Genomic DNA, 26343 nt, shown 5'->3' on the forward strand with positions numbered 1-26343 from the left:
GGGCCAGGCCGGGGCCTTGGGAAACGTGCACCACAAAGCCTGAGAGAGTTCATTCCAACCTCAAACCCCCCTCCCCCCTCTCTACGTCTCCACTCCGCCCCCGCCGTTCTCTCTCTCTTTCCTCACCCCTTCGCTCTCCTCGCTTCGCCTGGTGCCAAAAAAAGGCCCTGTACTGTTTTCTGTCTTCCCAACACCAACGCTGCACTACTCTCTCACACACACACACACACACACACACACACACACACACACACACACACACACACACACACACACACACACACACACACACACACACACACACACACACACACACACACACAGGGGCCATGCCTGTACTCAGCTGTGGTGTGTTTGTGTGTGGCTCACTGTAACTCCTCCGGGGAACTGTTACTAGTGCTAAGCATGGTTTGGCCCTGCCTGCCCCCCTTCCTCCCACATCATTCTTCACTGTAGTCACTAACATACTAGTAGCTACTTATGTTACCTTCGTGTTTTTTGTCTCTTGCTATGGTCTACAACGTCGTCTCCCAGTATCTCGTTTTGTTAAGGGTTTGTGTGTGCGCCCGTGTGTTTGTTAATGTCCGCGTTTGTGTGTGTCCGTGTGTTTACGTCTGTGTGTGTGTTTGTGTGCGTCACTCGTTACCTGCTGTTGCCGGAGTTGTTTGTCAGAGTGATTATCTCCTACCCAGGCTCTTATCCCCCAGTGAGGTCCTTGGGGTAAGCAGCACTACCAAACACCTCACCCCTACCCCCCTCTACCCCCACCCCCCTCTACCCCCACCGGCCACGCCAACAGGGTTAGAACACGACATCACCAGACGCCTCAAGAATCAATAAACAAACTCACCTTGGCGTGGCAGGGAAGCAGGGGCACGGAGCACCAGACAAGGCTTAGGTGTCTTCTCTCTCTCTCTCTCTCTCATTTCCTCTATCGTAGAGACAGATTGGGGTGTGTGGGAGGGCCCCTGTCAAAACGCTGCACTATATCACAGCGTTACTTAGGTTCTCTCGGATGCTTTGTTAGTGCAACTTAAGCTACAGCAGATCGTGTTTACAGCAGGGCTAGTACTACATCTGGCCTTGTTGAGTCACAACCCTCCGTTGTGAGTGAGGCCATAGAAGTGTACGGCGACAGGAAGCATATGCTAGTCCCATTATGCCACAAAACTTTTGGAGATGGCGTGAACGGACGTAAATGCCTTTAAACCGTAGACTGTTCCACATCTTCAAAGTTCTCGTTTGGTGTCATTTTCCGAGCTTTGATAGTGCCCTTTTCTAATCTGTAAACCCGCCGGAATAATCCGAAAGCCTAGTTTATGATTTGTTGAAGTGTTTGCTCGCACACCGCGGCCAAGCTGGATAAAAAACCTCAGGTCGCGCGCCTTATGACTTTGAGTGAATGTAACGTGTGTATCTTTTCATTTTTTGGGGGTAAGAAAGTGGAAGATATTTTGACTGGAGCAGAAGCAGCGGCTGGGTGGACATCTCTGTTTAATAATTAAGTTCAGACTCAGGGAGAGAGAGAGACGTTAAAAGACGTGCTACATCATTAAGGGGGAACATTCACTGTGGTGTGGCTGAGGGACAATATCTGGATATTATTTTTGACAATATATGGTAGCTTATCGTTTTGACAATATCGCAATATTATTTTTGCACTAGTTGGCTGTGCCTGCACCAAAACGCCATCATTTTTTCTTCATAGCTTGTTCTCCATCTTTTATTTCCATGACCGATCAGAACTTCCTCATGGCTCTCTCTTGTTCCTCTGCAGCAGACAATATGTGAGCAATATGTTTGGAACATCCAATTGCAATTAAATCTAATTATCGAATCGCAATACATGTAGAACTGTGAGAATCGCGATACATACAGTTGAAGTCGGAAGTTTACATACACCTTAGCCAAATACATTTAAACTCAGTTTTTCACAATTCCTGACATTGAAACCTAGTAAAAATTCCCTGTCTTAAGTCAGTGTATTTTACACCACTTTATTTTAAGAATGTGAAATGTCAGAATAATAGTAGAGAGAATGATTTATTTCAGCTTTTATTTCTTTCATCACATTCCCAGTGGGTCAGAAGTTTACATACACTCAATCAGTTTTTGTTAGCATTGCCTTTTAAATTGTTTAACTTGGGTCAAACGTTTCGGGTAGCCTTCCATAAGCTTCCCACAATAAGTTGGGTGAATTTTGGCCCATTCATCCTGACAGAGCTGGTGTAACGGAGTCAGGTTTGTAGGCCTCCTTGCTCCTTGCCTTACCCTTTTTCCTCCAAACATAATGATGGTCATTATGGCCAAACAGTTCTATTTTTGTTTCATCAGACCAGAGGACATTTCTCCAAAAAGTACAATCTTTGTCCCCATGTTCAGTTGCAAACCGTAGTCTGGATTGATTTTCACTTTTCGCACCAAAGTACGTTCATCTCTAGGAGACAGAATGCGTCTGCTTCCTAATGGGTATGACGGCTGCGTGGTCCCATGGTGTCTATACTTGGGTACTATTGTTTGTACAGATGAACGTGGTACCTTCAGGTGTTTGGAAATTGCTCCCAAGGATGAACCAGACTTGTGGAGGTCTACAATTTATTTTCTGAGGTCTTGGCTGATTTCTTTTGATTTTCCCATGATGTCAAGCAAAGAGGTACTGAGTTTGAAGGTAGGCCTTGAAATACATCCACAGGTACACCTCCAATTGACTCAAATGATGTCAAGTAGCCTATCAGAAGCTTCTAAAGCCATGACATCATTTTCTGGAATTTTCCAAGCTGTTTAAAGGCACAGTCAACTTAGTGTATGTAAATTTCTGACCCACTGGAATTGTGATACAGTAAATTATAAGTGAAATATTCTGTCTGTAAACAATTGTTGGAAAAATGACTTGTGTCGTGCACAAAGAAGATGTCCTAACCGACTTGCCAAAACTGTAGTTTGTTAACAAGAAATGTGTGGAGTGGTTGAAAAACGAGTTTTAATGACTCCAACCTGACTTCAACTGTATCATATCGGCACCTAGGTATTGTGACAATATTGTACCGCGAGGTCCCAGCCCTAGTTCACTCCCCCCCAATGCATCTTCAGACACCCCCATGTGTACACTGCACAATCACTGAGGATGAAAGGAAAGAGACAGTGTCTTGTCTTTGGTCTTCTTCATACTGCGGCCATATTGCCATCTAGAATGTTCCTGGCGTGCCACTCAACGACTGATTACAAGAGAGGAAAAAAGAAGAGAGAGAGAGAGAGAGAAGAGAGAACGACAAGGTTTTGACTAAGTGAGCTCTGTGTCTTTGCAGCGTGACTACGTTAATGGCTGCTTTGCTTCTCTCCCCCTCGCTCCCTTTTTTATTCAGTCTCTCTCTCTCCGTCTCTCTCTCTCTCTCTGCCTCTTTGTCTCCTCTCTCTCTCACTCTCGCCGTGTCTCGGCGGTGGCGGCAGGAACAGCCCTTTTCATTTGTCTTCATAAGCCGAGTTTATTTTCCCAGCCAGATGTTAGCTGACAGACATCACTCAGTAGCCCGCCTCCACCGGGTCCCCCCGTCCCCCCACCCTAGTCCCCCGCCAGGAGGTCAGGAAAACAGTCACGTCTTCCCTCGGCTCCCCCCTCCCCACCTCTCACACTCCCCTGGAACCCCCCCACCCCATCAGAATTACTGAAGATGGATGTGTCTTTAAAGCAGAGATTGATTGTGGATATCAGAGTTATGGCGCCATTTATCACGGCCGATATTATTTAGACGAGAGGGATTGAGCGTGGAGGTGTAACTCAGAGCCCTCCTGGGTGGTAGGGGGGACAATATGCGAGGAAGTTTAATAGATTGAAGACAAGCATGTGTCTCAGTTACTCTGCGCCTTTGTGAGAGGGTATGTGCGTGTATGTTCAAGGGTGTATATGTGTGTGTTTATGAGGCTGTTGTTCAGCCTGTGTGTACTTGCATGCGCTTGTTTGTGTCCTTCTAGCTGTTTGTGTGTGTGTGTGTGTGTGTGTGTGTGTGTGTTCGCGGGCTGTGTTGTCTCCTCCTTTAGATGTGTCTCCATTGATCCCCGGCGATGTGATCCTCCTTCGGAGTCTTTTCTCACCGGACGTTTGATTTATGGCTTCATTAGGATCCGTGTGCTGTCTCCCCTTTTCCCTTTGTCTGTTTCCTCTCTCCCAGGTCACTCCTCTATGGAAGAGCCAAACCAAAACCACTCTCTGTGGGGGAGACCGGGAGAAAGGGACCCCACTCCCAAATGTTTTTTGGGGAGGTGTTTTCTCGTTGAGCTTAAGTTGGTTCTCTCGTGGTTTTCTGCCTAGTGCCCTGAAAGTACCTACCCTGCCAGAGTTGCACCCCAGCATACCCCCCCCTCTAAGCCCCTCTCGGGTAAAAGCCTTCATTGTGTGTGTCGTCTTTTATGGTTCTTGTCTTCTCTCTGGATGAAGAGGAGGGATGCACTCCAACCGACATTCAAATGCATGTGGTCATGTGGCCAACAGTGCAGAAAAAACACCACAGGGTGTAAACCTTGGCACTGAAAAGGAAGTGTGTGTCCGTGTGCATGTGTACGAGTGTGTTTGTTTTCTCTTGTGCACGTGTGTGTGTGTGTGTGTTAGTGTGTCTGTGTTAACCTCCACTTTTTTGAGTACAAAACAATGGGAACACCTGCTCTTTCCAGGAAATAGTGAACCTGGCGAACCCAGGTGAAAGTTCTGATTCCTTATTGATGTCTCTTGTTAACTCCACTTCAATCAGTGTAGATGAAGGGGAGGAGCCAGTTAAAGATGTATTTTTAAACACTTGAGACATGGATTGTGTGTGTGCCATTCAGCGGGTGAATGGGCAAGACAAACTATTTAAGTGCCTTTGAACGGGGTATGGTAGTAGGTGCCAGGCGCACTGGTTTGTTTGTGTCAAGAACTGCATCGCTGCTGTTTTTTTATCACACTCAATAGTTTCCCGTGTGTATCAAGAATGGACCACCACCCAAATGACATCCAGCCAACTTAACACAACTGTGGGAAGCATTGGAGTCAACATGGGCCCAGCATCTCTGTGGAACGCTTTCAACACCTTGTAGAGTCCATGCCCCGAAGAATTGAGGCTGTTCTGAGGGCAGAAGGGGGTGCAGCTCAATATTAGGAAGGTGTTCCTAATGTTTTGTCCACTCAGTGTGTAGCTCACATTTAAAACATTATTTTTTCACTCCTCTCCTATAGCCAGTCGCCTGCCATAACTTACCTGCTTTCCTTCACTAAGAAGGGAATCTAAGTGTATTCTTTCTCCTGTTTCAAATCCTCGCCATTATCAGAAGTCGTGCAGAAATGTAAAAATAGGCAAGGTAATCACACTTTGTGCGGCTGCCTTTGTCGTCAGCGCGTGATGGAAACGGGTCCAAATATGAGATGAAAAGCCGCCGGTGACTGACGCTGTTAGCCAGATTTGCCATAAACTTGACTATCTCCTATTGCGGATTAGCTCAAATTATACAGGGAGACAGCCTTGGTTCCTGCCGCGCCTGTTCTTAGGTGGGCATTTGAGGCATTCTAAGTTGACAGTGTCTGTCTCTGCTTAGCTCACTGAGACAGGTCACGTGACAGCAGATGCCCGGCACACTGCTTGCAAAGTGTGTGTGGTGTGTGCGAGTGAAAGAACGAGTTATCAAATGACAGAAAGCATGTGTGTTTCAAAGTGATTGTTTGTGTCTAGATAACTGCCAAGGAGTGACCAGTTTGAACCTCTGTATCTTTCTGTTGGTGATATTGTTAACTTGTGTCAGTCTTATATTGATGGGCAATAAGGAAATAAATACAGACTGATGTCGTTATCAAGTTTTCCCGTGAGTCAGTTCAGGCGAAGTCGGGTAGCGATGGTCTGCGTCCGAAACGGCTCCCTATAAAGCAGTGCACTATGTAGGGAATATAGTGCCATTTTGGACACAGACTCGGACAAGGTGAGAACTGGATGTGATAGAGCCGGTGCTGAATTTGCATTAGCAGGGCCCTGTTCATTAGAGCACTCAACAGACATTGTTTTGCAACAGAAAGGGAAACTGAGCCTTCCTCATTGGAAAGGTCAAGGCGGTCCCTCCCTGTTTCAGTCCGTCGGCTTCCAGCTGATGCTTTATGAACAAGTGCTGAATTTGAACGCTGCAATGCGGTTACGGTAGGATTTCTCTATTGCCTGTGTCCTCCCCTTTCTTTAACAATACTAACACCACCAGCAAGTTGAGTGATTAAACTGAGGTCCTCCACATTTACCTAATGATTATAATCTCTGGTTTAAAGAGTTTCTCAGGTAGTTTTGTGTACTTTTTAGCCAGTAGTTCTGAAAGCAGCCAAAAGTGTCTACTATGTCACCTACGGTATGTGCAGATATGTGCAACACGTCATTGCTCTCTCACTCTGCTGTGCGTGCATCTTGCTAGCCGTCGGTCAAAGGGCGAGGGGCCGAAGCTCATTGGCTGGAACTCGAATTGCAAGGGGGCAGGTCCGCATGGGGGAAAATGTAAGGGAGGTGGCCACGTACAGCTTCCAGTGAATAGCCACTTTCAAACTATGGATTTCGTGGCTAATTGAGGTGAGACAGTAATTCTGCTCATAGATTATGCGTGTACTGCATGGACTACGCATAGAGAGATCCAGGCCAAAGCAGGAGGTTTAAAAAATATTTACTACTCACCAAAATTCTGGAGCATGTCTTTAAGTGTTTGTACTTTCAAGTTAATACACACCAGTCAGTGAGGGATTTTCTCATCCGATATCCACTCCCCCGGAATGTTGGAGCGCCAACATGCAAATAGAGCCTGTTTTGAACTTCCATCTCCAACGCAGAGCCGGAGTGATTTGCGACGGTGACATGTCCTTTAATGTTATGCAGTAAAAATTGGAGGGGATTTATCAGCGAGACCCCTGTTTCCCTCGCGCTGAACGCTCTCCTGGGGTCACATGATGGCAGGTAGTTACAGCCTCGCCGCAGTTATTTACCGTCACCACACTTTTGATTTATGGCTTGCATCCCCCCTCCTCCCCTCTCTCTCTCTCCCTCCCCTACTCATCACACTCCTCTTCATTTTTCTTTCCCTTTGGTCTTCACTCTCTTCTCTCCCCCTCCTCCTGTAATAATTGCAGTTTGCGATGTACACGTGACATGAAATTGAGCGAGTTACTCAGTAATAACCTCTTTTGCTCAGTAGTGCTCAGGGTGACACAGTTACACAGTAGTTTTGTGGCTGGGACTCTGGGCTCTTATTGTGTTATCCAACCCCCCCCCTGCCACTGCACATGTGTTTCCCCATGAACGACAGTAGGCCTACATGTCCAACCCTTTCACTATGCTGACGGATTACACCTCTCAAACAGAGACCGAAAGAGAGAGGGGGGGACGGACGAGAGAGATTGAGCCATGGGGAGGGAGAAAGAGAGCGAGACAGGAAGTAGACGGGCGGTGTAGATGTATTGAAGGACAAGGCAACTTCACGCCGGCCAGAAAGACTGTGCTGAACACCTGCTCCTGCCTCCATCGCCCCTTCAACTTCCCCCATTACCTGTCAATCTATCACACGCAGAACCAGGTCAAACATCTGGAACGGGGAGGGGGGGAAAGGGGGGGAGGAGAGGAGAGGTAGGGAGGTATGTAGGCGTGTAGGCAGTGGGAGAAAGGAAGAGAGGGAGGGAGGGGAGTGGAGAGGGAGGGAGGAGTGAAGTAGGAGGCAGAGAGAAGGGACAGTTTGTAAGACTAGTAAAAAAAGGCTGAACCTTTGCTAGTGAGTAAACTGTGCTTTGGACAGTTCTACGTGAAATCTTTAGGTTATTTAAACTTGTTTTGGACTTTTTGTCACCATTCCTCCTCAATCCAAGTGTGTGGCTTTGTTTTATACTGGTATTCTGTATAGTGCAGTGCACCCCCTCCCCTCTGGCTTTTGGACCGGTCTGCTCTCCCCTGCCTTCTCAATGTTTTGGGCTGCTCTGTCTGGCCTTTGATTGGCGCCTCTGTGTAAAGAGGTGAATCTCTGACAGACAAGCGCCTCTGCAGCGAGGCGGGGAATGGGGTGTCGGATTACAGCGACAAGGCTGCTGCCTCTGTGTTCCTGCCTGTGCGTTTGTGTGTTCCTGTGTTTTTGTGTGCGTGTTTGAGTAAAGGGTGGGGGGGGGGATCTGAGCTCATCAAGGTGCATTAGTGCATGGATGACCAGTTCCACCCCCCTTTATTTTTGATCTCTCTCTCTCTCTCTCTCACCCTCTATTTTGCTCTCTCTTTTGTATTTTTCTCTCTCTCTCTTTCTCTCTCTCTCTCCCCTGCTCTCCCCCTTAGTGTCTGAGCTCTTGTGATTTACGGTAATTATCCATCGTTGGGGTCATCTATCAGGCTCGCCGTTGCTAGGCGATGGAGACAGCTGCGGCTGGCCGGGCCGTTTTCTAGGCTGCACTGTTGTCTTGTCGAGGAGGAGGGGAGGAGGGGGGGGGGGGGGGGGGGGTGCTCAGGTGAAGTTGGGCGTGCTGGATTGTCGAGCCATGGCAGGGCCTGACACAGAGATTTAAAGTCACAGGTGCCTTTATAGCGAGAGAGGGGGAAGGAAGGAGAGAGGAAGGGGTATTGATGTTGAAAGGGGGCAGGTGGAATTCAAAGGAAGTGTTTGAGGGGGAGGGAGGGACGGGGGGGGGGGTGGCAGCTTAAAAGGCACAGGTGACGTGTGTGTGTGTGTGTGTGTGTGTGTGGTGGTGGGGGGGGTACGTTTTAAAAAGGGATTTATATGGGCAGATGGACGTTTGGGGCCTTGCGAGAGAACGGATGTTTTAGGGGCCGTGAAAATTAGGGTGGAGGGAGAGAGAAAGGATTTTATAACTGTCGTCAGGTGCGACTCGGAGCCTTATGGCCGTCTGGGCCTGTGAGTTGTGTTAGCCCTCAACCCCTATGTTATTTTGATGACTCTCACTATGCTAATCGGAAGGTACATAGACTGGGCTAACTGTGGCTGGACCGTTGAACTTTTCACAAAGTGGCAACTACATTATGACAGTGTTGTTGTTAGTCTGACATAGATGCGGTCCCTTTACCAAAACAGCACACACACACACACACACACACACACACACACACACACACACACACACACACACACACACACACACACACACACACACACACACACACACACACACACACACACACACACACACACACACACACACAACCCTGCCCTCTCCACCCCTCCCTTTACCCAGAACTAATTACAAGCGGTTAGTGTTTGTCATCACGTTGTTTGGGTGGGAGATTAAGAACACCTCTCTGTTAATTTGTAATCAGCTGTTTGTTAATTAGCTAACCTGTTGTAAGTGGCCTTAAGGGCCGTTGTGTAATTAGCTAAGCTGCTGGAAGCGACGAGTGTGTGTTGACATTGACCTGAAGCGTCCACTCGACCGTCCCAGCCACTGTCGTGTCTGTCCCCCTGTCGTCTGCTGTCACGGTCACCCTGGACAAGGAGGTGGCCTTCAATCAATTATTATACCCTCAGCCCATTGTGTTTGTTCAGGGAACACACACACATAATGCATACACTGCCGTGTAATACACACACACACACACACATCGGGCATGTACGGGCACACACGCACACACACCCACACCCCTAGTACCTGTACCCACTACCTCCCAGCCTACTACTTTCCAAGCATTCCTGGAGAAGTACCAAAAAAAATAAACACATACACACACACACACACACACACACACATACACTTTCTTTTGAACATTACATCTTCATATAAAACATATAAAACGACATCCCACCTAAATGAACAGCATCTGTGTCGGAGCGGTTTTTAAGTCCTCACTTCAAAGGCGCTTGTTCTCTCTCCCGCCTCCCGACATTGTCTCTGGTAATTAAACGGACGTGTTGAAATGTACGATGTAGTTATACAGGGCTTGTTATGCAGAGGAGACGACGGGGGTGAAACAACCAATAAATACATTCCATATTGTTTTATTGAACCTCGTACTGTGTGTGTGCGTGTGTGTTTGAATGTGTGTGTGTGTTTACATGCACGCCTATACGTGCACGAACGTATTTTGTCCCTCTCCTAACAAGCTAGTAACATGCTCAGGGTGTGTGTGTGGGTGAGAATGAAAATATTAAAAGTGAGATGAATTGCGATCGATCCCTGCTGGTCGACTCTATTGAACACACAGCACGTTCCAGCCCAGCTGTACTCCACCAAGTGCTTTCATTCAGCACCCTCTGGAAACAGCCACTCGTTTTTACATCTCCCCTCTTTACAACCAGACAGGAGAACCAACAATCATGTTGCTAAATAAGTATGTGGGTGTGTGGGATAGTGTACATGAATACATGGTGCAGAAATGATGTGTGTGTGTGTGTGTGTGTGTGTGCGCGCGCATGTGTGCGCATGTGTGTGTGTGTGTGTGTGTGTGTGTGTGTGTGGTGCTTCTGTTTTATTTATAGAGCCAGGTCTATTAATGCACGCACACACACACACACACACACACACACACACACACACACACACACACACACACACACACACACCCACACCATACCTCTTGTATCTACACACACATACTGTACATGTACACCTCACACCTCCCCTCCCTCAATATGTCATTCAATGTGTCTTAACCTACACACAGAACAGTGCTACCTGTCTGCCAGGCAGTCGTTTTCCTCTCTATGTCCTCTAGATGTGTCATGTAAGAGCTGTTACCACACACACTGCAGTGTCCAGTGTGTGTGTGTGTGTGTGTGTGTGTGTGTGTGTGTGTGTGTGTGTGTGTGTGTGTGTGTGTGTGTGTGTGTGTGTGTGTGTGTGTGTGTGTGTGTTTCCCATCATAATCTCACATTTGAATCTCACGAATAATAATGGTATTTTGTGCCGTAGTGAAGTCACTAAGCTGTGGTACTACTGTATGAACACAGAAGGGAATAGAGCAATCTTTATGGAATTCTGTTGACATGACTTCATCGCCTCACTCTTCACCCTTGGCTAACACTGAAGCTGACAGAAATATTCAAGGTTATGAGGCCACATTACTGCGACTGTAACTATGCCTCGCGAGTTGTGTATACATCAGCTTTCAACCCCCAACCTTGTGGGGACACACAATTGATACCCATTCAAAATCCTGTTTTCATTAAGCCCTAATCTTAACCTTAAAGCTAACCTTTAACCCCTCAGCCTAATTCGAACAACTGCTCTCCGCACCTCTCTGATTCAGAGGGGTTGGGTTAAATGCAGAAGACACATTTCGGCTGAATGCATTCAGTGAGCAACTGACTAGGTATCACCTTTCTCCTAACACTAATTCTAACCCAACCCTAAATCCATTACAGATAGCCTTTTTCCTTGTGGGGACTGTCAAAATGTCCCCTGTCGGTCAAATGTTGGTTTGTTTACTGTTCTTCTGGTCCCTACAAGTATTGTTAAACATGTCTACACACGCGCGCGCGCTCCGGCTCTGTCTACAGGAATAGTGTATGCTGCCACCGCTCCGGCTCTGTCTACAGGAATAGTGTATGCTGCCACCGCTCCGCTCTGTCTACAGGAATAGTGTGTGCTGCCACCGCTCCGGCTCTGTCTACAGGAATAGTGTGTGCTGCCACCGCTCCGGCTCTGTCTACAGGAATAGTGTGTGCTGCCACCGCTCCGGCTCTGTCTACAGGAATAGTGTGTGCTGCCACCGCTCCGGCTCTGTCTACAGGAATAGTGTGTGCTGCCACCGCTCCGGCTCTGTCTACAGGAATAGTGTATGCTGCCACCGCTCCGGCTCTGTCTACAGGAATAGTGTATGCGGCCACCGCTCCGGCTCTGTCTACAGGAATAGTGTATGCGGCCACCGCTCCGGCTCTGTCTACAGGAATAGTGTGTGCTGCCACCGCTCCGGCTCTGTCTACAGGAATAGTGTATGCTGCCACCGCTCCGGCTCTGTCTACAGGAATAGTGTGTGCTGCCACCGCTCCGGCTCTGTCTACAGGAATAGTGTGTGCTGCCACCGCTCCGGCTCTGTCTACAGGAATAGTGTGTGCTGCCACCGCTCCGGCTCTGTCTACAGGAATAGTGTGTGCTGCCACCGCTCCGGCTCTGTCTACAGGAATAGTGTGTGCTGCCACCGCTCCGGCTCTGTCTACAGGAATAGTGTGTGCTGCCACCGCTCCGGCTCTGTCTACAGGAATAGTGTGTGCTGCCACCGCTCCGGCTCTGTCTACAGGAATAGTGTGTGCTGCCACCGCTCCGGCTCTGTCTACAGGAATAGTGTGTGCTGCCACCGCTCCGGCTCTGTCTACAGGAATAGTGTATGCTGCCACCGCTCCGCTCTGTCTACAGGAATAGTGTGTGCTGCCACCGCTCCGGCTCTGTCTACAGGAATAGTGTGTGCTGCCACCGCTCCGGCTCTGTCTACAGGAATAGTGTGTGCTGCCACCGCTCCGCTCTGTCTACAGGAATAGTGTGTGCTGCCACCGCTCCGGCTCTGTCTACAGGAATAGTGTGTGCGGCCACCGCTCCGGCTCTGTCTACAGGAATAGTGTGTGCTGCCACCGCTCCGGCTCTGTCTACAGGAATAGTGTGTGCTGCCACCGCTCCGGCTCTGTCTACAGGAATAGTGTGTGCGGCCACCGCTCCGGCTCTGTCTACAGGAATAGTGTATGCTGCCACCGCTCCGGCTCTGTCTACAGGAATAGTGTATGCTGCCACCGCTCCGCTCTGTCTACAGGAATAGTGTCGGCGGCCACCGCTCCGGCTCTGTCTACAGGAATAGTGTGTGCTGCCACCGCTCCGCTCTGTCTACAGGAATAGTGTCGGCGGCCACCGCTCCGGCTCTGTCTACAGGAATAGTGTGTGCGGCCACCGCTCCGGCTCTGTCTACAGGAATAGTGTGTGCTGCCCCCGCTCCGCTCTGTCTACAGGAATAGTGTCGGCGGCCACCGCTCCGGCTCTGTCTACAGGAATAGTGTCGGCGGCCACCGCTCCGGCTCTGTCTACAGGAATAGTGTGTGCTGCCACCGCTCCGCTCTGTCTACAGGAATAGTGTCGGCGGCCACCGCTCCGGCTCTGTCTACAGGAATAGTGTATGCTGCCACCGCTCCGCTCTGTCTACAGGAATAGTGTATGCTGCCACCGCTCCGCTCTGTCTACAGGAATAGTGTCGGCGGCCACCGCTCCGGCTCTGTCTACAGGAATAGTGTGTGCTGCCACCGCTCCGCTCTGTCTACAGGAATAGTGTCGGCGGCCACCGCTCCGGCTCTGTCTACAGGAATAGTGTCGGCGGCCACCGCTCCGGCTCTGTCTACAGGAATAGTGTGTGCGGCCACCGCTCCGGCTCTGTCTACAGGAATAGTGTATGCTGCCACCGCTCCGGCTCTGTCTACAGGAATAGTGTATGCTGCCACCGCTCCGGCTCTGTCTACAGGAATAGTGTATGCTGCCACCGCTCCGGCTCTGTCTACAGGAATAGTGTGTGCTGCCACCGCTCCGACTCTGTCTACAGGAATAGTGTGTGCTGCCACCGCTCCGGCTCTGTCTACAGGAATAGTGTGTGCTGCCACCGCTCCGCTCTGTCTACAGGAATAGTGTATGCTGCCACCGCTCCGGCTCTGTCTACAGGAATAGTGTGTGCTGCCACCGCTCCGGCTCTGTCTACAGGAATAGTGTGTGCTGCCACCGCTCCGGCTCTGTCTACAGGAATAATGTATGCTGCCACCGCTCCGGCTCTGTCTACAGGAATAGTGTGTGCTGCCACCGCTCCGGCTCTGTCTACAGGAATAGTGTGTGCTGCCACCGCTCCGCTCTGTCTACAGGAATAGTGTATGCTGCCACCGCTCCGGCTCTGTCTACAGGAATAGTGTGTGCTGCCACCGCTCCGGCTCTGTCTACAGGAATAGTGTGTGCTGCCACCGCTCCGGCTCTGTCTACAGGAATAGTGTATGCTGCCACCGCTCCGGCTCTGTCTACAGGAATAGTGTATGCTGCCACCGCTCCGGCTCTGTCTACAGGAATAGTGTATGCTGCCACCGCTCCGGCTCTGTCTACAGGAATAGTGTGTGCTGCCACCGCTCCGGCTCTGTCTACAGGAATAGTGTGTGCTGCCACCGCTCCACTCTCCTCCGGCTGGCAGTTTTCTCAAATGAGTGGAGATGAATCGGTACGGTGAGGTGGAATGGCGCAGCAGTTATTTAAGGCTCTTTAGGTGCTTGGCCATATGCTCTATTCTTCCACTCGGGAGGGGCTGACGTCGGTGGTTGGACCAGTGTGGAGGACAAGAGAGAGAGAGAGAAGCAAGGGAGGGAGGAAAAGGAAAGGAAAGGAGGAGGAGGTGGACAGAGGTGGGGGTGGCAGTGGAGGGGGATTGTTTTAGGAGAACCTATATCACGCACATCTCCAGACTAGATATGAGGACTTAGGAAGACGATGCAAGGGAAACAAATAACGTATTGCAGAAATGGATAATTATCTTATATCTTTTGATTTCTCTGTATTTTACAAATACTTTTTACCTCTTAAGTTTTTAGGTAAGATGGTCCCTCCAGTGGTGCTAAACTCCAGACACTTACAGTAGATATCCGTTCTCTCTTACACATCTACATGTAGCCTACTCTATATGGTCCTGTATGCAACCCACTGTATCATGGAGGGTGGGGAGTGGAGGGTGCCAGGCCCAGAGTGGAGGGTGCCAGGCCCAGAGCGGAGGGTGCCAGGCCCAGAGCGTAGGGTGCCAGGCCCAGAGTGGAGGGTGCCAGGCCCAGAGTGGAGGGTGCCAGGCCCAGAGTGGAGGGTGCCAGGCCCAGAGTGGAGGGTGCCAGGCCCAGAGTGGAGGGTGCCAGGCCCAGAGTGGAGGGTGCCAGGCCCAGAGTGGAGGGTGCCAGGCCCAGAGTGGAGGGTGCCAGGCCCAGAGCGGAGGGTGCCAGGCCCAGAGCGGAGGGTGCCAGGCCCAAATGCTGGCCCGCTGTTGTGCCTACAATCGTAGGAAAAAAAGGTGCTATCTAGAACCTAAAACGGTTATTCGGCCGTCCCTTTAGGAGAACCCTTTGAAGAACATTTTTGGTTCCAGGAAAAACCCTTTTGGTTCCATGTAGAACCCTAGAACCCTATCACTGTCAAACTCTCCCTAAAACACTTCAGCGAGCAGGCCTTTCTAATCGACCAGGCCCGGGTATCCTGGGAGGATATTGACCTCATTCCGTCAATAGAAGATGCCTGGTTATTCTTTAAAAGCGAATTCCTCACAATCTTAAATAAGCACGCCCCATTAAACAAATTTAGAACCAGGAACAGATACAGACCGTGGTTCACTCCAGACCTGACTGCCCTTGACCAGCACAAAAACATCCTGCGGCGTTCTGCATTAGCATCGAATAGCCCCCGCGATATGCAACTTTTCAGGGAAGTTAGGAACCAATATACACAGACAGTTAGGAAAGCAAAGGCTAGCTTTTTCAAACAGAAATTTTCATCCTGCAGCACAAACTCCAGAAAGTTCTGGGACACTGTAAAGTCCATGGAGAATAAGAGCACCTCCTCCCAGCTGCCCACTGCACTGAGGCTAGGAAACAATGTCACCACTGAAAAATCTACAATAATTGAGAATTTCAATAAGTATTTTTCTACGGCTGGCCATGCTTTCCACCTGGCCACCCCTACCCTGGTAAACAGCCCTGTACCCCCCACAGCAACTTGCCCAAGCCTCCCCCATTTCTCCTTCACCCAAATCCAGATAGCTGATGCTCTGAAAGATCTGCAAAATCTGGACTCCTACAAATCAGCAGGGCTAGACCCTCTCTTTCTAAAATGATCAGCCAAAATTGTTGCAACCCCTATTACTAGCCTGTTCAACCTCTCTTTGGTATCGTTTGAGATCCCCAAAGATTGAAAAGCTGCCGCGGTCAGCCCCCTCTTCAAAGGGGGAGTCACTGTAGACCCAAACTGCTACAGACCTATATCTATCCTACCCTGCCTTTCTTAGGTCTTCGAAAGCCAAGTTAACAAACAGATCACCGACCCTTTCGAATCCCACCGTAACTTCTCCGCTATGCAATCTGGTTTCCGAGCTGGTCATGGGTGCACCTCAGCCTCGCTCAAGGTCCTAAACGATATGATAACCGCCATCGATAAAAGACAGTACTGTGCAGCCGTCTTCATCAACCTGGCCAAGGCTTTTTTGACTCTATCAATCACCTTATTCTTATCGGCAGACTCAACAGCCTTGGTTTCTCAAATGACTGCCTCGCCTGGTTCACCAACTACTTCTCAGATAAAGTTCAGTGTGTCAAATCGGAGGGCCTGTTGTCCAGACCTCTGGCAGTCTCTATGGGGGTGCCACAGGGTTCAATTCTCGGGCCGACTCTTTTCTCTGTATACATCAACGATGTCGCTCTTGCTGCTAGTGATTCTCTGATCCACCTCTACGCAGATGACACCATCCTGTATACTTCTGGCCCTTTGGACACTGTGTTAACTAACCTCCAGACAAGCTTCAATGCCATTATTTCCCCACTATGGCCTATTTATGCCTTACCTCCATTATCTTACCTCATTTGCACACACTGTACATAGACTTAAAAATATATATATATATATTGTGTTATTGACTGTATGTTTGTTTATTCCATCTCTGTGTTATTGTTTGTGTCACACTGCTTTGCTTTATCTTGGCCAGGTCGCAGTTGTAAATGAGAACTTGTTCTCAACTGGCCTACCTGGTTAAATAAAGTTTTTTTATTTTTATATATTTTTATATTGAGTTCCATATAGAACCCTTTCCCCAGAAAATGTTACATGGAACCCAAAATAGTTCTACCTTGAGCCAAAAAGGTTTCTCCTATGGGGACAGCCAAAGAACCCATTTGGAACCCTTTTTTCTAAGTGTGTACCGTCAGGGGAGGGAGAGGAGGGCCTCGGTGGGCAGACCGACACGCAGGCAGACCACTGCTCTCTCACGTTAGCCGCTCCAGAGGAATCCACAACCCAGCATGCTCTCTGTCTGCTCTCCCTCTCTCTGACACGACGGGCCCGGCAGCAGACATTACCATAATTGGGTTTTCTACATGACGGGACAGAATAAGTAATAATGTCATTTTATTTACAACCCCCTCCCCTCTTGTCCTGGTCCGAGGAGCTATCACCCCCCCACCCGTCCTCCTCATCCCCTTCACATACACTCATCCTACCCCCCCACCTCCCCCTTCTCCTCTATCTCATCCCTCTCTCTCTGGCTGGCGCGAGTCGTTCTCGTCGGGCTGCCACGGCGCGTAGGTCAAGCGATGGCTTTTTGATCAGCTCCTGTCCAAAGCCATCAGGGCTGAGAGGACTGTAATGGAGGAGCGGGGTGACAAACAGAATGTAGGGGAAGGAATAAGACTGCCAGTTTCCCATTAGAGCGTGGGATAAATGGCCCCTGGCCCCCCACCTCCCTCCCAGCTCCCCATACCCCCACTAGCCCACTCCAACACCAGCCTAAATCACATGAGTGAAGGGGGCTGGGATTGGACATTAGTGGCGCAAATGACTGCGGTGATTGCACCCCTCTTCCCAAAATCACATCAGATAAATAGAGAGATGTGTGTAAGGAAATAGGAGGGGTGTTGGGGACGGGAAATGGGGTCGGATGGCGGAGTAACTGACTGGTCTCATCCCCCGTTCTCTCCCTCCCTCCCTCTCTCTCCCTCTCTCGTTTCATCGCCTTTCTGCTTTTCTTATCTGTTTTGTTTGGGTTTGATGGCGGCCAAATGGTGAGGCACCGCCAGCCTGACAGAGAGGTTTATTGATTTAACAACTAGCAGAATTCGGAAAGACAACAAAAACACAAAATGGAAGGGCCATACCGAGATGCCAAAGTTTGAGAAGAAGTGATCCATTCTCTGCTAAAACGCTGATGTGCATGTGATTACATTTAATTTATTATTCCCCAAATCAAAGGAAACAGACTAGGGTGTGTGTGTGTGTGCGTGTGCGTGTCACCTCCAGGTCTAACATTATGTTGAGATCGTACAGAGTGAAAAGGAACACAGTCATCCTAGACTCATTAATCGTAACACCTTCTAAACCCGTGTCTCTCTGTCGGTCTGTCTGTCTGTCCGTCTACTCTCCGACAAGACTACACACACATCTGGAAACCCCCGTCACGTGAGACGTGGCTAGGGTTTACTCTGTTTGGTAACAGTTAAGGCTCCCCTGTAACATGTCCACAGACGTGCAGTAGGCCTGTTACTGATAGTGTAGTTTGTGGCGCATAATATAGATGGACTGTCCACTAACCCCTTTTTTCAAAACAATGTAGATCTTCCATTGTGTTGATGATGTTTATTATGTGTACGTGTGTGTGGTGCCCAGAAATGGCGTGACGTTCAGTGTGTGTGTTGCGGTGACATGGCGTGGCTTGATCCCGGCCGTTTGTGACAGCACAGGCCTCGGACACATCCTGGCCGCGCCACCACCTGTCCCCTTGACGGCGAGGCGTCCCGGAGCAGAAGTGACAGGCGCCTTTACGCCCGTGCAGATGGCCCCGCTCACAGCCATCACCCGCTCGGCAAGCTAAACCACCGGGGACGGCACGCCAAACCCCTCCCCTCGCTCCCGTCTCCCCTCGTATGTGCGTCTAGGTCTAGGACACGTTGAGGAGGCGGGATTCGGTCACCAGTCGGATTTTGAGTCGTTGTGTTCGATCGGGTTTCATGAATGGTTGAACTGGTAAAGCTGTCCTATTTTTACATTTTATTTTTTTGGGGGGGGGGGGGGGTTCATTGTCATCTGCTTGCAATTTAATCACATCGTCAAAATATGTAGATTTTATGTTTCACAATTCTCTACCTAGGCTTAATTTTCTTATGTGTTTCATCATAATATCCCATATTCATGGTTTCTGAAGCCTTCCACTTTCCAACCTGTGATTTTACAGATGTTTTAGGTCGTTCTTTTGTCGGCAGGCTCTCTTTGTTGTTTCCATGACAACATGAGGGGATAAGCATTTGATTGACAGCTATCGTCAAAGGGTTTCCTTCACGTCCTGTCGTTCACCATTCCCTGCCCCTCCCCTCCCTATTCTGTATTTTGTTATTCACTCACAGATATTTTTCTTCCGTTCCATTCACCTTTTCATTACGTAGATTTGTGGGGCTGCCAAAATGCCGTTTTTGGCACCGATGATGTGGACATAGTTATTCACGTGGGTAATTCACATGAGTTCACTGGAACTGATCAGAGGCTAGTGACGACTGAATAGCCATTTTACTGTATGATTTCATAGTCCTCTTTCTTTTCAAGCACAAGTTGGCCGTTGGTGAGGGGAAGGCTGGCATAATAACGGGGACATGTCTTACAGTTAGAGTTTGTACAGTATACAGCTAATGCTAATCTGCTGTGTTAGGGATTTTCAGAGTTTTAGGAACTGTCTCAGCTTCTGTCTGTCAGTGGGATTGAAACACAGCCAGGTTCTCCTGTGCTGCGCTCGTTTCCCTCCAGATCCTGTCAGGAATCAAGAGAATGAGGAGAATACAGTATGTGGCTCGTTTGGAGAGAAGGGCCTATCAGTCATAGACAGAAAATACAAACCTATAGACCACGTTAGGGCCTTTATGTTCGAAAGCTACCGTGTGAAAACCTACACGCATGAGCACATGCGAATTGCACACACCAATGCAGGCACACACACACACACACACATCCACACGCTTCTGTATGCAGCTGCTCGCCTTTTTTCCCTCCCATCTCCTCTCAAGCAGCAGTAAATGGTGCCAGTGCACATATATCAGGTATTATGTCCACTTAGATGATGATATGACAGGTTAGCGTGCTGTTTGGAGCTGACAGCACGTCTGTTTCATCAGGAGAGACTGATGCTGGCATCTGGGACACACATCTCGCCATGGAGGAAGGAGATAAAGGGAGGACTGAGGGGGCCGTCTTTCCTGTCTCCCTCCCTCTCTCCACCTCTTTTTACTCTGTCCCCCCCTCTCCCTGACGTTCTACTTGCTCGCAGACACCCTCACAATATTTTCCCATTCTCTCTCTCTCTCTCTCTCTCTCTTTCTCTCTCTCTCTCTCTCTCTCTCGTTGTCTAACCTGTGCATTATTTAGTTTCAGCCCGTGTTTTTGATGATAAGTTGTCTACACGCTGTATGTGTCAAGGAAAATGATACAGAACGCCATGTATAGTGTGACCCATACCCACGTCCCCCCTCTCAATAACGCTGTCAAACGTAACGGAGACAGTCGAGGAGTGTCACTCCCCTATTTGACATTGTAGAGACGACTTGACAGTACTGTCTGGTATTTAATATAATTGTATTTGTTAACTCAGCGAGAGTGGCCTTTGGCACATGAGTGTGGGTGAAGGAGACGCTGCAACATCCCAGAATGCTTGTTTTGTTTCCCTCCCTCCTGATTGGTTGCGTAAGCTCACCATGTGAATGACTAAACAAAGTGAAGTTCACTGTGTGTGCGTGTGTGTGTGTGTGTGTGTGTGTGTTGAATGATTGGGTGTAGAGATAAGGCATGAGGGAGAAGGATAGGAGGAGAGTCAAGTAGCTGGTTAACAAGGCCAAGCAGTTAGTGATATCCCAGGGAACAGGAGGCATGGGCAATGAAATAGGGAGTAAAGAAAGAAAGTGTCAACACTTTGGTGTCTTTTTTCTCTATGAAACTAGATTTCTTCACCACTGACACTCAAAGACACACACACGCACACACACGCACACACACGCGCACACACGCGCGCGCACACACACACACACACACACACACACACACACACACACACACACACACAGATAAAAGCCCATATTTCCTGCCACAGATTATTCATCGCTATGTTTTGTCAGTGGTCGTGTTAGTGCATTGTAAATCTTTTATTTCACTTTGTTGACCTCCTTTTTCCCTTTTCTCTGTCGCTCTCTCTTCCAGCTTACTCACCAGAGGACGAGTTTAAGGCAGGAGCAGTCGACGAGGAACACCTGCAGGATGACGGGCTGTCACTGAACGGGGAGGACACCGCGTACCTTTGCAACGAGGAAGAGGATGGAGGCCAGCCGCCCAGCTACCGGGCCTCTCCACTCAGCAACGGCACCAACCCAGACGCCGGCTACGGCTCCCCGCTCAGCGATGCCAGCGACCGGCTCACAGACTTCAAGAGCACCTCCTCCAGGGATGGCCATGAGAGGGAGGAAGCCCCCCTCCCCTCTGGACCGAACAATGGTCTCTCCCTGAGGGACAGCCTGGCTCAGATGAAAGCTGTCTATGCAAACCTGATCTCAGATGCCTCCTGGTCCAGCATTGCCATGGACATCATGAAAGCCACACCGGCTACTGCTGGCGCCATCCCCACCGCCACCAGCCCCACCACTACCACCACACACAACAACAACAATAGTGAGAACAGCAATGCTAGCAGCCACCACCACAATGGGAGAAGAAGTACCGCCACCGCCAACCACCAAACAAGCAGTGGCAGCTCTAACGGCACCGCGGCTAACTCCATCAGTAGCAACAGTGGCACCAGCAGTGGCGGTGGTGGTGCTTGTAACGGTGGGGCTGTGGCCTATGACTGGCACCAGGCAGCCTTGGCTAAGACCTTCCAGCATACCCCTTACCAACTGCTGCCTGAGCCCAGCCTGTTCAGCACGGTGCAGCTCTACCGCCAGAACAACAAGCTCTACGGCTCAGTCTTCACCGGCGCCAGCAAGTTCCGCTGCAAAGACTGCAGCGGCGCCTACGACACGCTGGTGGGGCTCACGGTCCACATGAACGAGTCGGGCCACTACCGTGACGACAACAAGGACAAGGAGGAAGAGCGGGGCAAGCGCTGGTCCAAGCCCCGCAAGCGCTCCCTGATGGAGATGGAGGGCAAAGAGGACGCTCAGAAGGTGCTCAAGTGCATGTACTGCGGCCACTCCTTCGAGTCTCTGCAGGACCTGAGCGTCCACATGATCAAGACCAAGCATTACCAGAAAGTGCCTCTCAAAGAACCGATGCCATCCCTGGCCACTAAACTGATGCCCTCTGCCAAAAAAAGAGCCCTCCAGGACGCCCTGGTATCCCCATGCTCCCCAGACTCTGTACATGGTAGCGGTGGCCACATGCCCCAAGGGGACATTGGGAAAGACCCCAAGTCCACGACAAACCCCTATGTCACACCCAACAACCGCTACGGCTATCAGAACGGTGCCAGCTACACTTGGCAGTTCGAGGCTCGCAAGGCCCAGATCCTGAAGTGCATGGAGTGCGGGAGCTCCCATGATACACTGCAGCAGCTGACTGCCCACATGATGGTCACGGGCCACTTCCTCAAGGTCACCAACTCCGCCTCAAAAAAGGGCAAGCAGCTAGTGTTTGACCCAGTGGTGGAGGAGAAGATCCAATCCATCCCTCTGCCACCCACCACCAACAGGCTTCCCGTCCCCAGTGTCAAATCTCAGCCTGTCTCCCCTGCACTCTCCTGCGGCTCTGACGAAAAGAGAGAACCGGAAGACGAGAGGATGGAGGCGAGCGAACCCGGGGAGAAAAAGATCAAAGAGGAGAAGGAAGAGCCAGGTGAGAAGACTGAGGTGAACGCTGGCTCATATAAGTATCTGACAGAGGAGGACCTGGAGGAGGCTCCTAAAGGAGGTTTGGACATCCTCAAGTCCCTGGAGAACACTGTGTCCAGTGCCATCAGCAAGGCCCAGACGGGCACGCCTCAGTGGGGTGGTGGCTACCCCAGCATCCACGCTGCTTACCAGCTCCAGGGCCACATGAAGCATGCAGCACTGCACTCCTCGGTCCAGAGTGTGCAGATCCAGCCGGTGTTCAACAGCGGGCTCCGCGGGCTGGTGACCCAGGACTCCGGCTCAGTGATCCACTCCCCCAGGAGCCCCGCATCTCCGACCTCTCTCAGGAGCAATGTTACTGCCATGGAAGAGCTGGTGGAGAAGGTCACAAGGAAAGCTGCTGCTGCTGCTGCTGTGAAGAAAGAGGAGAAGATGGTCAGCTTGGACCGCCACAGGCATCCATCCTCCCTCAAGTCGCCGTCTCCTGTACTGAAAGAGCAGAGGGACCACCAGTCAGCGCCCAATGACCTCACCGTCGGGAAGCCCCTCGTGAGGAACAGCAGCCCTGGAAATGTAGAGTCGGAGCTGGTCTGCAAGAAGGAGCCCAAAGAGAGCCTGGTAGACAACCGCCACAGCCATTCAAAGAACGGCCCAGAGACTCGCCAGTCACCCATCACCAACGGCGCCAACAGCTTGGGCATCTTCACCGATCACTCACCAGAGAGGCCTTTCATCAACCCCCTCAGCGCACTTCAGTCAATCATGAACGACCACCTGGGCAAGGCCTCCAAGCCCGTTAGCCCCGCGGGCGACCCGCTGGCCATGCTCTACAAGATCAGCAACAGCATGATGGAGAAACCGGCCTTCAACCAGACTCAAGCCAAGCAACCCGAGCCCATCAACTGCTACTATCAGTACGAGAGCAACGACCAGCCTATGGACCTGAGGAAGTCCAAAAACAGCAACAACAACAACAGCAACAACAACAACAGCAACAACAACAACAGCAACAGCAGCACTGTCATCAACAGCAGCATAAATGGTAACAAACCCATAATGTCAAGCCTGTCTCTCTCTGACATTTCTTCTCCTCTGAGAGAGAATGCTTTGATGGACATTTCAGACATGGTGAAGAACCTAACAGGCAGACTGACACCCAAGTCCTCCGCCCCGTCATCCATCTCCGAGAAGTCAGACGCAGACGGTAGTGCGTTCGAGGATGCTCTGGACGATCTCTCCCCGGTCCAGAAGAGGAAAGGGCGGCAGTCCAACTGGAACCCCCAGCACCTCCTCATCCTCCAGGCTCAGTTCTGCTCTAGCCTGCGGGAGACCCCGGAGGGCCGCTACGCCATGACGGACCTCGGCCCCCAAGAGCGGGTTCACATCTGCAAGTTCACAGGCCTCTCCATGACCACCATCTCTCACTGGCTGGCCAACGTCAAGTACCAGCTCCGGCGGACTGGTGGGACCAAGTTCCTGAAGAACATGGACTCCTGCCAGCCTGTATTCCTCTGCGGTGACTGTGCCTCGCAGTTCAGGACTGCGTCCGCCTACATCGGCCACCTGGAGTCTCACCTGGGCTTCAGCTTGAAGGACCTGTCCAAGCTGTCCAATGAGCACCTACGGGAGCAGCAGGCTGCCTCCAAGGTGATCACAGACAAAATGACTTTTGGCAGCACCCTGGCATCCTTGACTGCACCAGACGACGACACTAGCTCAGTTTACCAGTGCAGGCTTTGCAATCGGACATTCGTCAGCAAGCACGCGGTCAAACTGCACCTCAGCAAGACCCATGGCAAGTCACCAGAAGATCACCTGGTGTTCGTCACTGCTCTTGAGAAACTGGAGAAGTAGTAGAGGGGTCTGGAGCTGAGGGAAGAGACAGATAAACAGACAGAAAGACGGCTGTGTAACTGACCAGAATTTCATTGCACTAAAATAACATTGTTCACAGTTACTGCACTGGGCCAAACTGAGCTGTCAGAATCAGTCTTATTTTTTTGTTGTTGTGATACTGCCTGACTGGACCATGTCTTATTCGATTTTTTTTGTTGCCAAGCTTTTTTAACACTTATTTTGTAATGTATTTATATGCTATTTGTCTGATCTGTGCATGTATTTTAGTGAACCAAGGTTAAACACACGTTTTTTTTGTATCTTTTCATGACAAAAAAAAAAAAACGACTACTGTTTCAATGGTGACTAAAGTGGTGAAAATGAATTAAGGGGAAAAGAAAACTGTACAATACTTGATATGAAGAAGGTGAATATTCATTGTACACACCAAAAGAATGGAAGAACCCCTTGAAAGGCTGAAGTAGCACCTTATAGACGTTTAAGATTTTATTTGTAAAGAGAACATGTTTTAAGATATTCTGCATTTGTCAAAATCTGTTTTAATTTGAAAGATAAATTATTTTCTTCTCTCGGTTCTTGTCACACTGCAACATCTTTGATAATGAATGGCCTGCTCAGAAATCTGTCAGTGTATTACAAAAATAAGCAGATAATGTAAACATTCATGGTAATTTAAATGCTGCTTCTGGTTACATATCAGTCAGTGAAAATGAATGGCCGTACAGTATGCAAGTTTGCTAAAAAAAAAAACATTTTTATGTGAAGTATCACTTACAGTAATTTTCCAATTGTATGGTTTGTTACCAACTCCTCTTTTAAAATGTTGCCGCTTTGAATTCAACCATAAAAGAGCAGTCCTTTACATGTAAATGACTCGCAGTGAAATGTCATACTCCATAAGACATATCTTGCCATTTGCAATAGCTCAACATTCTTTGTTCTTAAAGGTGTGTGCATTCTTTAACTTTTATATCATCATTTTATATTAAAAAAAATAATAAAAAATGTTTTAAAAAATTGTGTATATAGATATATACTGTAGATCCACAAAAATGTCATTTTTTAAGAAATAAGAATTTAGCTTCTTTGGCTTGGTTTACAGAAATTATTTGAATTATACTTGCATCCAATTTGATGCATGATATGGTGTGAAAAAGAATTAAGCGATGCACAATGACTATACATTTCAATGTTTTATCAATGATATTGTAAAAAAAAATATTTCTAGCACCGATTAGTTTGTTTCATTTTGTTTTTTCTCAATTGTAAAATAAATCTCAAAACAGTTCTTGTTAACAGTCATGGATTTGTGAGTGTGTTCATTTTGCATGGAAGTACTTACAGTTGAAGTCGGAAGTTTACGAACACTTAGGTTGGCGTCATTAAAACTCTTTTTCAACCACTCCACAAATGTCTTGTTAACGTACTATAGTTTTGGCAAGTTGGTTGGGACATCTACTTTGTGCATGTCACAAGTCATTTTTCCAACAATTGTTTACAGACAGATTATTTCACTTATAATTCACTGTATCACAATTCCAGTGGGTCAGAAATTGACATACACTAAGTTGACTGTGCCTTTAAACAGCTTGGAAAATTCCAGAAAATTATGTCATGGCTTTAGAAGCTTCTGATAGGCTAATTGACATCATATGAGTCAATTGGAGGTGTACCTGTGGATGTATTTCAAAGCCTACCTTCAAACTAACTGCCTCTTTGCTTGGTATCATGGGAAATCAAAAGAAATCTGCCAAGACCTCAGAAAACAAATTGTAGACTTCCACAAGTCTGGTTCATCCTTGGGAGCAATTTCCAAATGCCTGAAGGTACCACGTTCATCTGTACAAACAATAGTAGGCTAGTATAAACACCATGGGACCTCACAGCCGTCATACCGCTCGGGAAGGAGACGCGTTCTGTCTCGTAGAGATTAATGTACTTTGGTGCAAAAAGTGCAAATCAATCCCAGAA

The 26343-nt window shown here is 49.1% G+C and overlaps 1 protein-coding gene across 3 annotated transcripts in view; it reads left to right on the forward strand.

Moving 5' to 3' along the window:
• The window catches only part of LOC129837143 (teashirt homolog 1-like), a 38946-nt gene extending 13272 nt beyond the window's left edge, over window positions 1-25674 (forward strand). For all 3 annotated transcript variants that reach the window (XM_055903060.1, XM_055903059.1, XM_055903058.1), the window contains one exon: window positions 20894-25674. In XM_055903060.1, coding sequence (XP_055759035.1) covers window positions 20894-24369 — 3476 coding nt within the window. In that variant the 3' untranslated portion in view covers window positions 24370-25674. The remainder of the gene's footprint in view (window positions 1-20893) is intronic.
• Window positions 25675-26343: the final 669 nt, after the last annotated feature.

Source organism: Salvelinus fontinalis, chromosome 38 (assembly GCF_029448725.1).
Source record: "Salvelinus fontinalis isolate EN_2023a chromosome 38, ASM2944872v1, whole genome shotgun sequence".
NCBI classification, from domain to species: Eukaryota; Metazoa; Chordata; class Actinopteri; order Salmoniformes; family Salmonidae; genus Salvelinus; species Salvelinus fontinalis.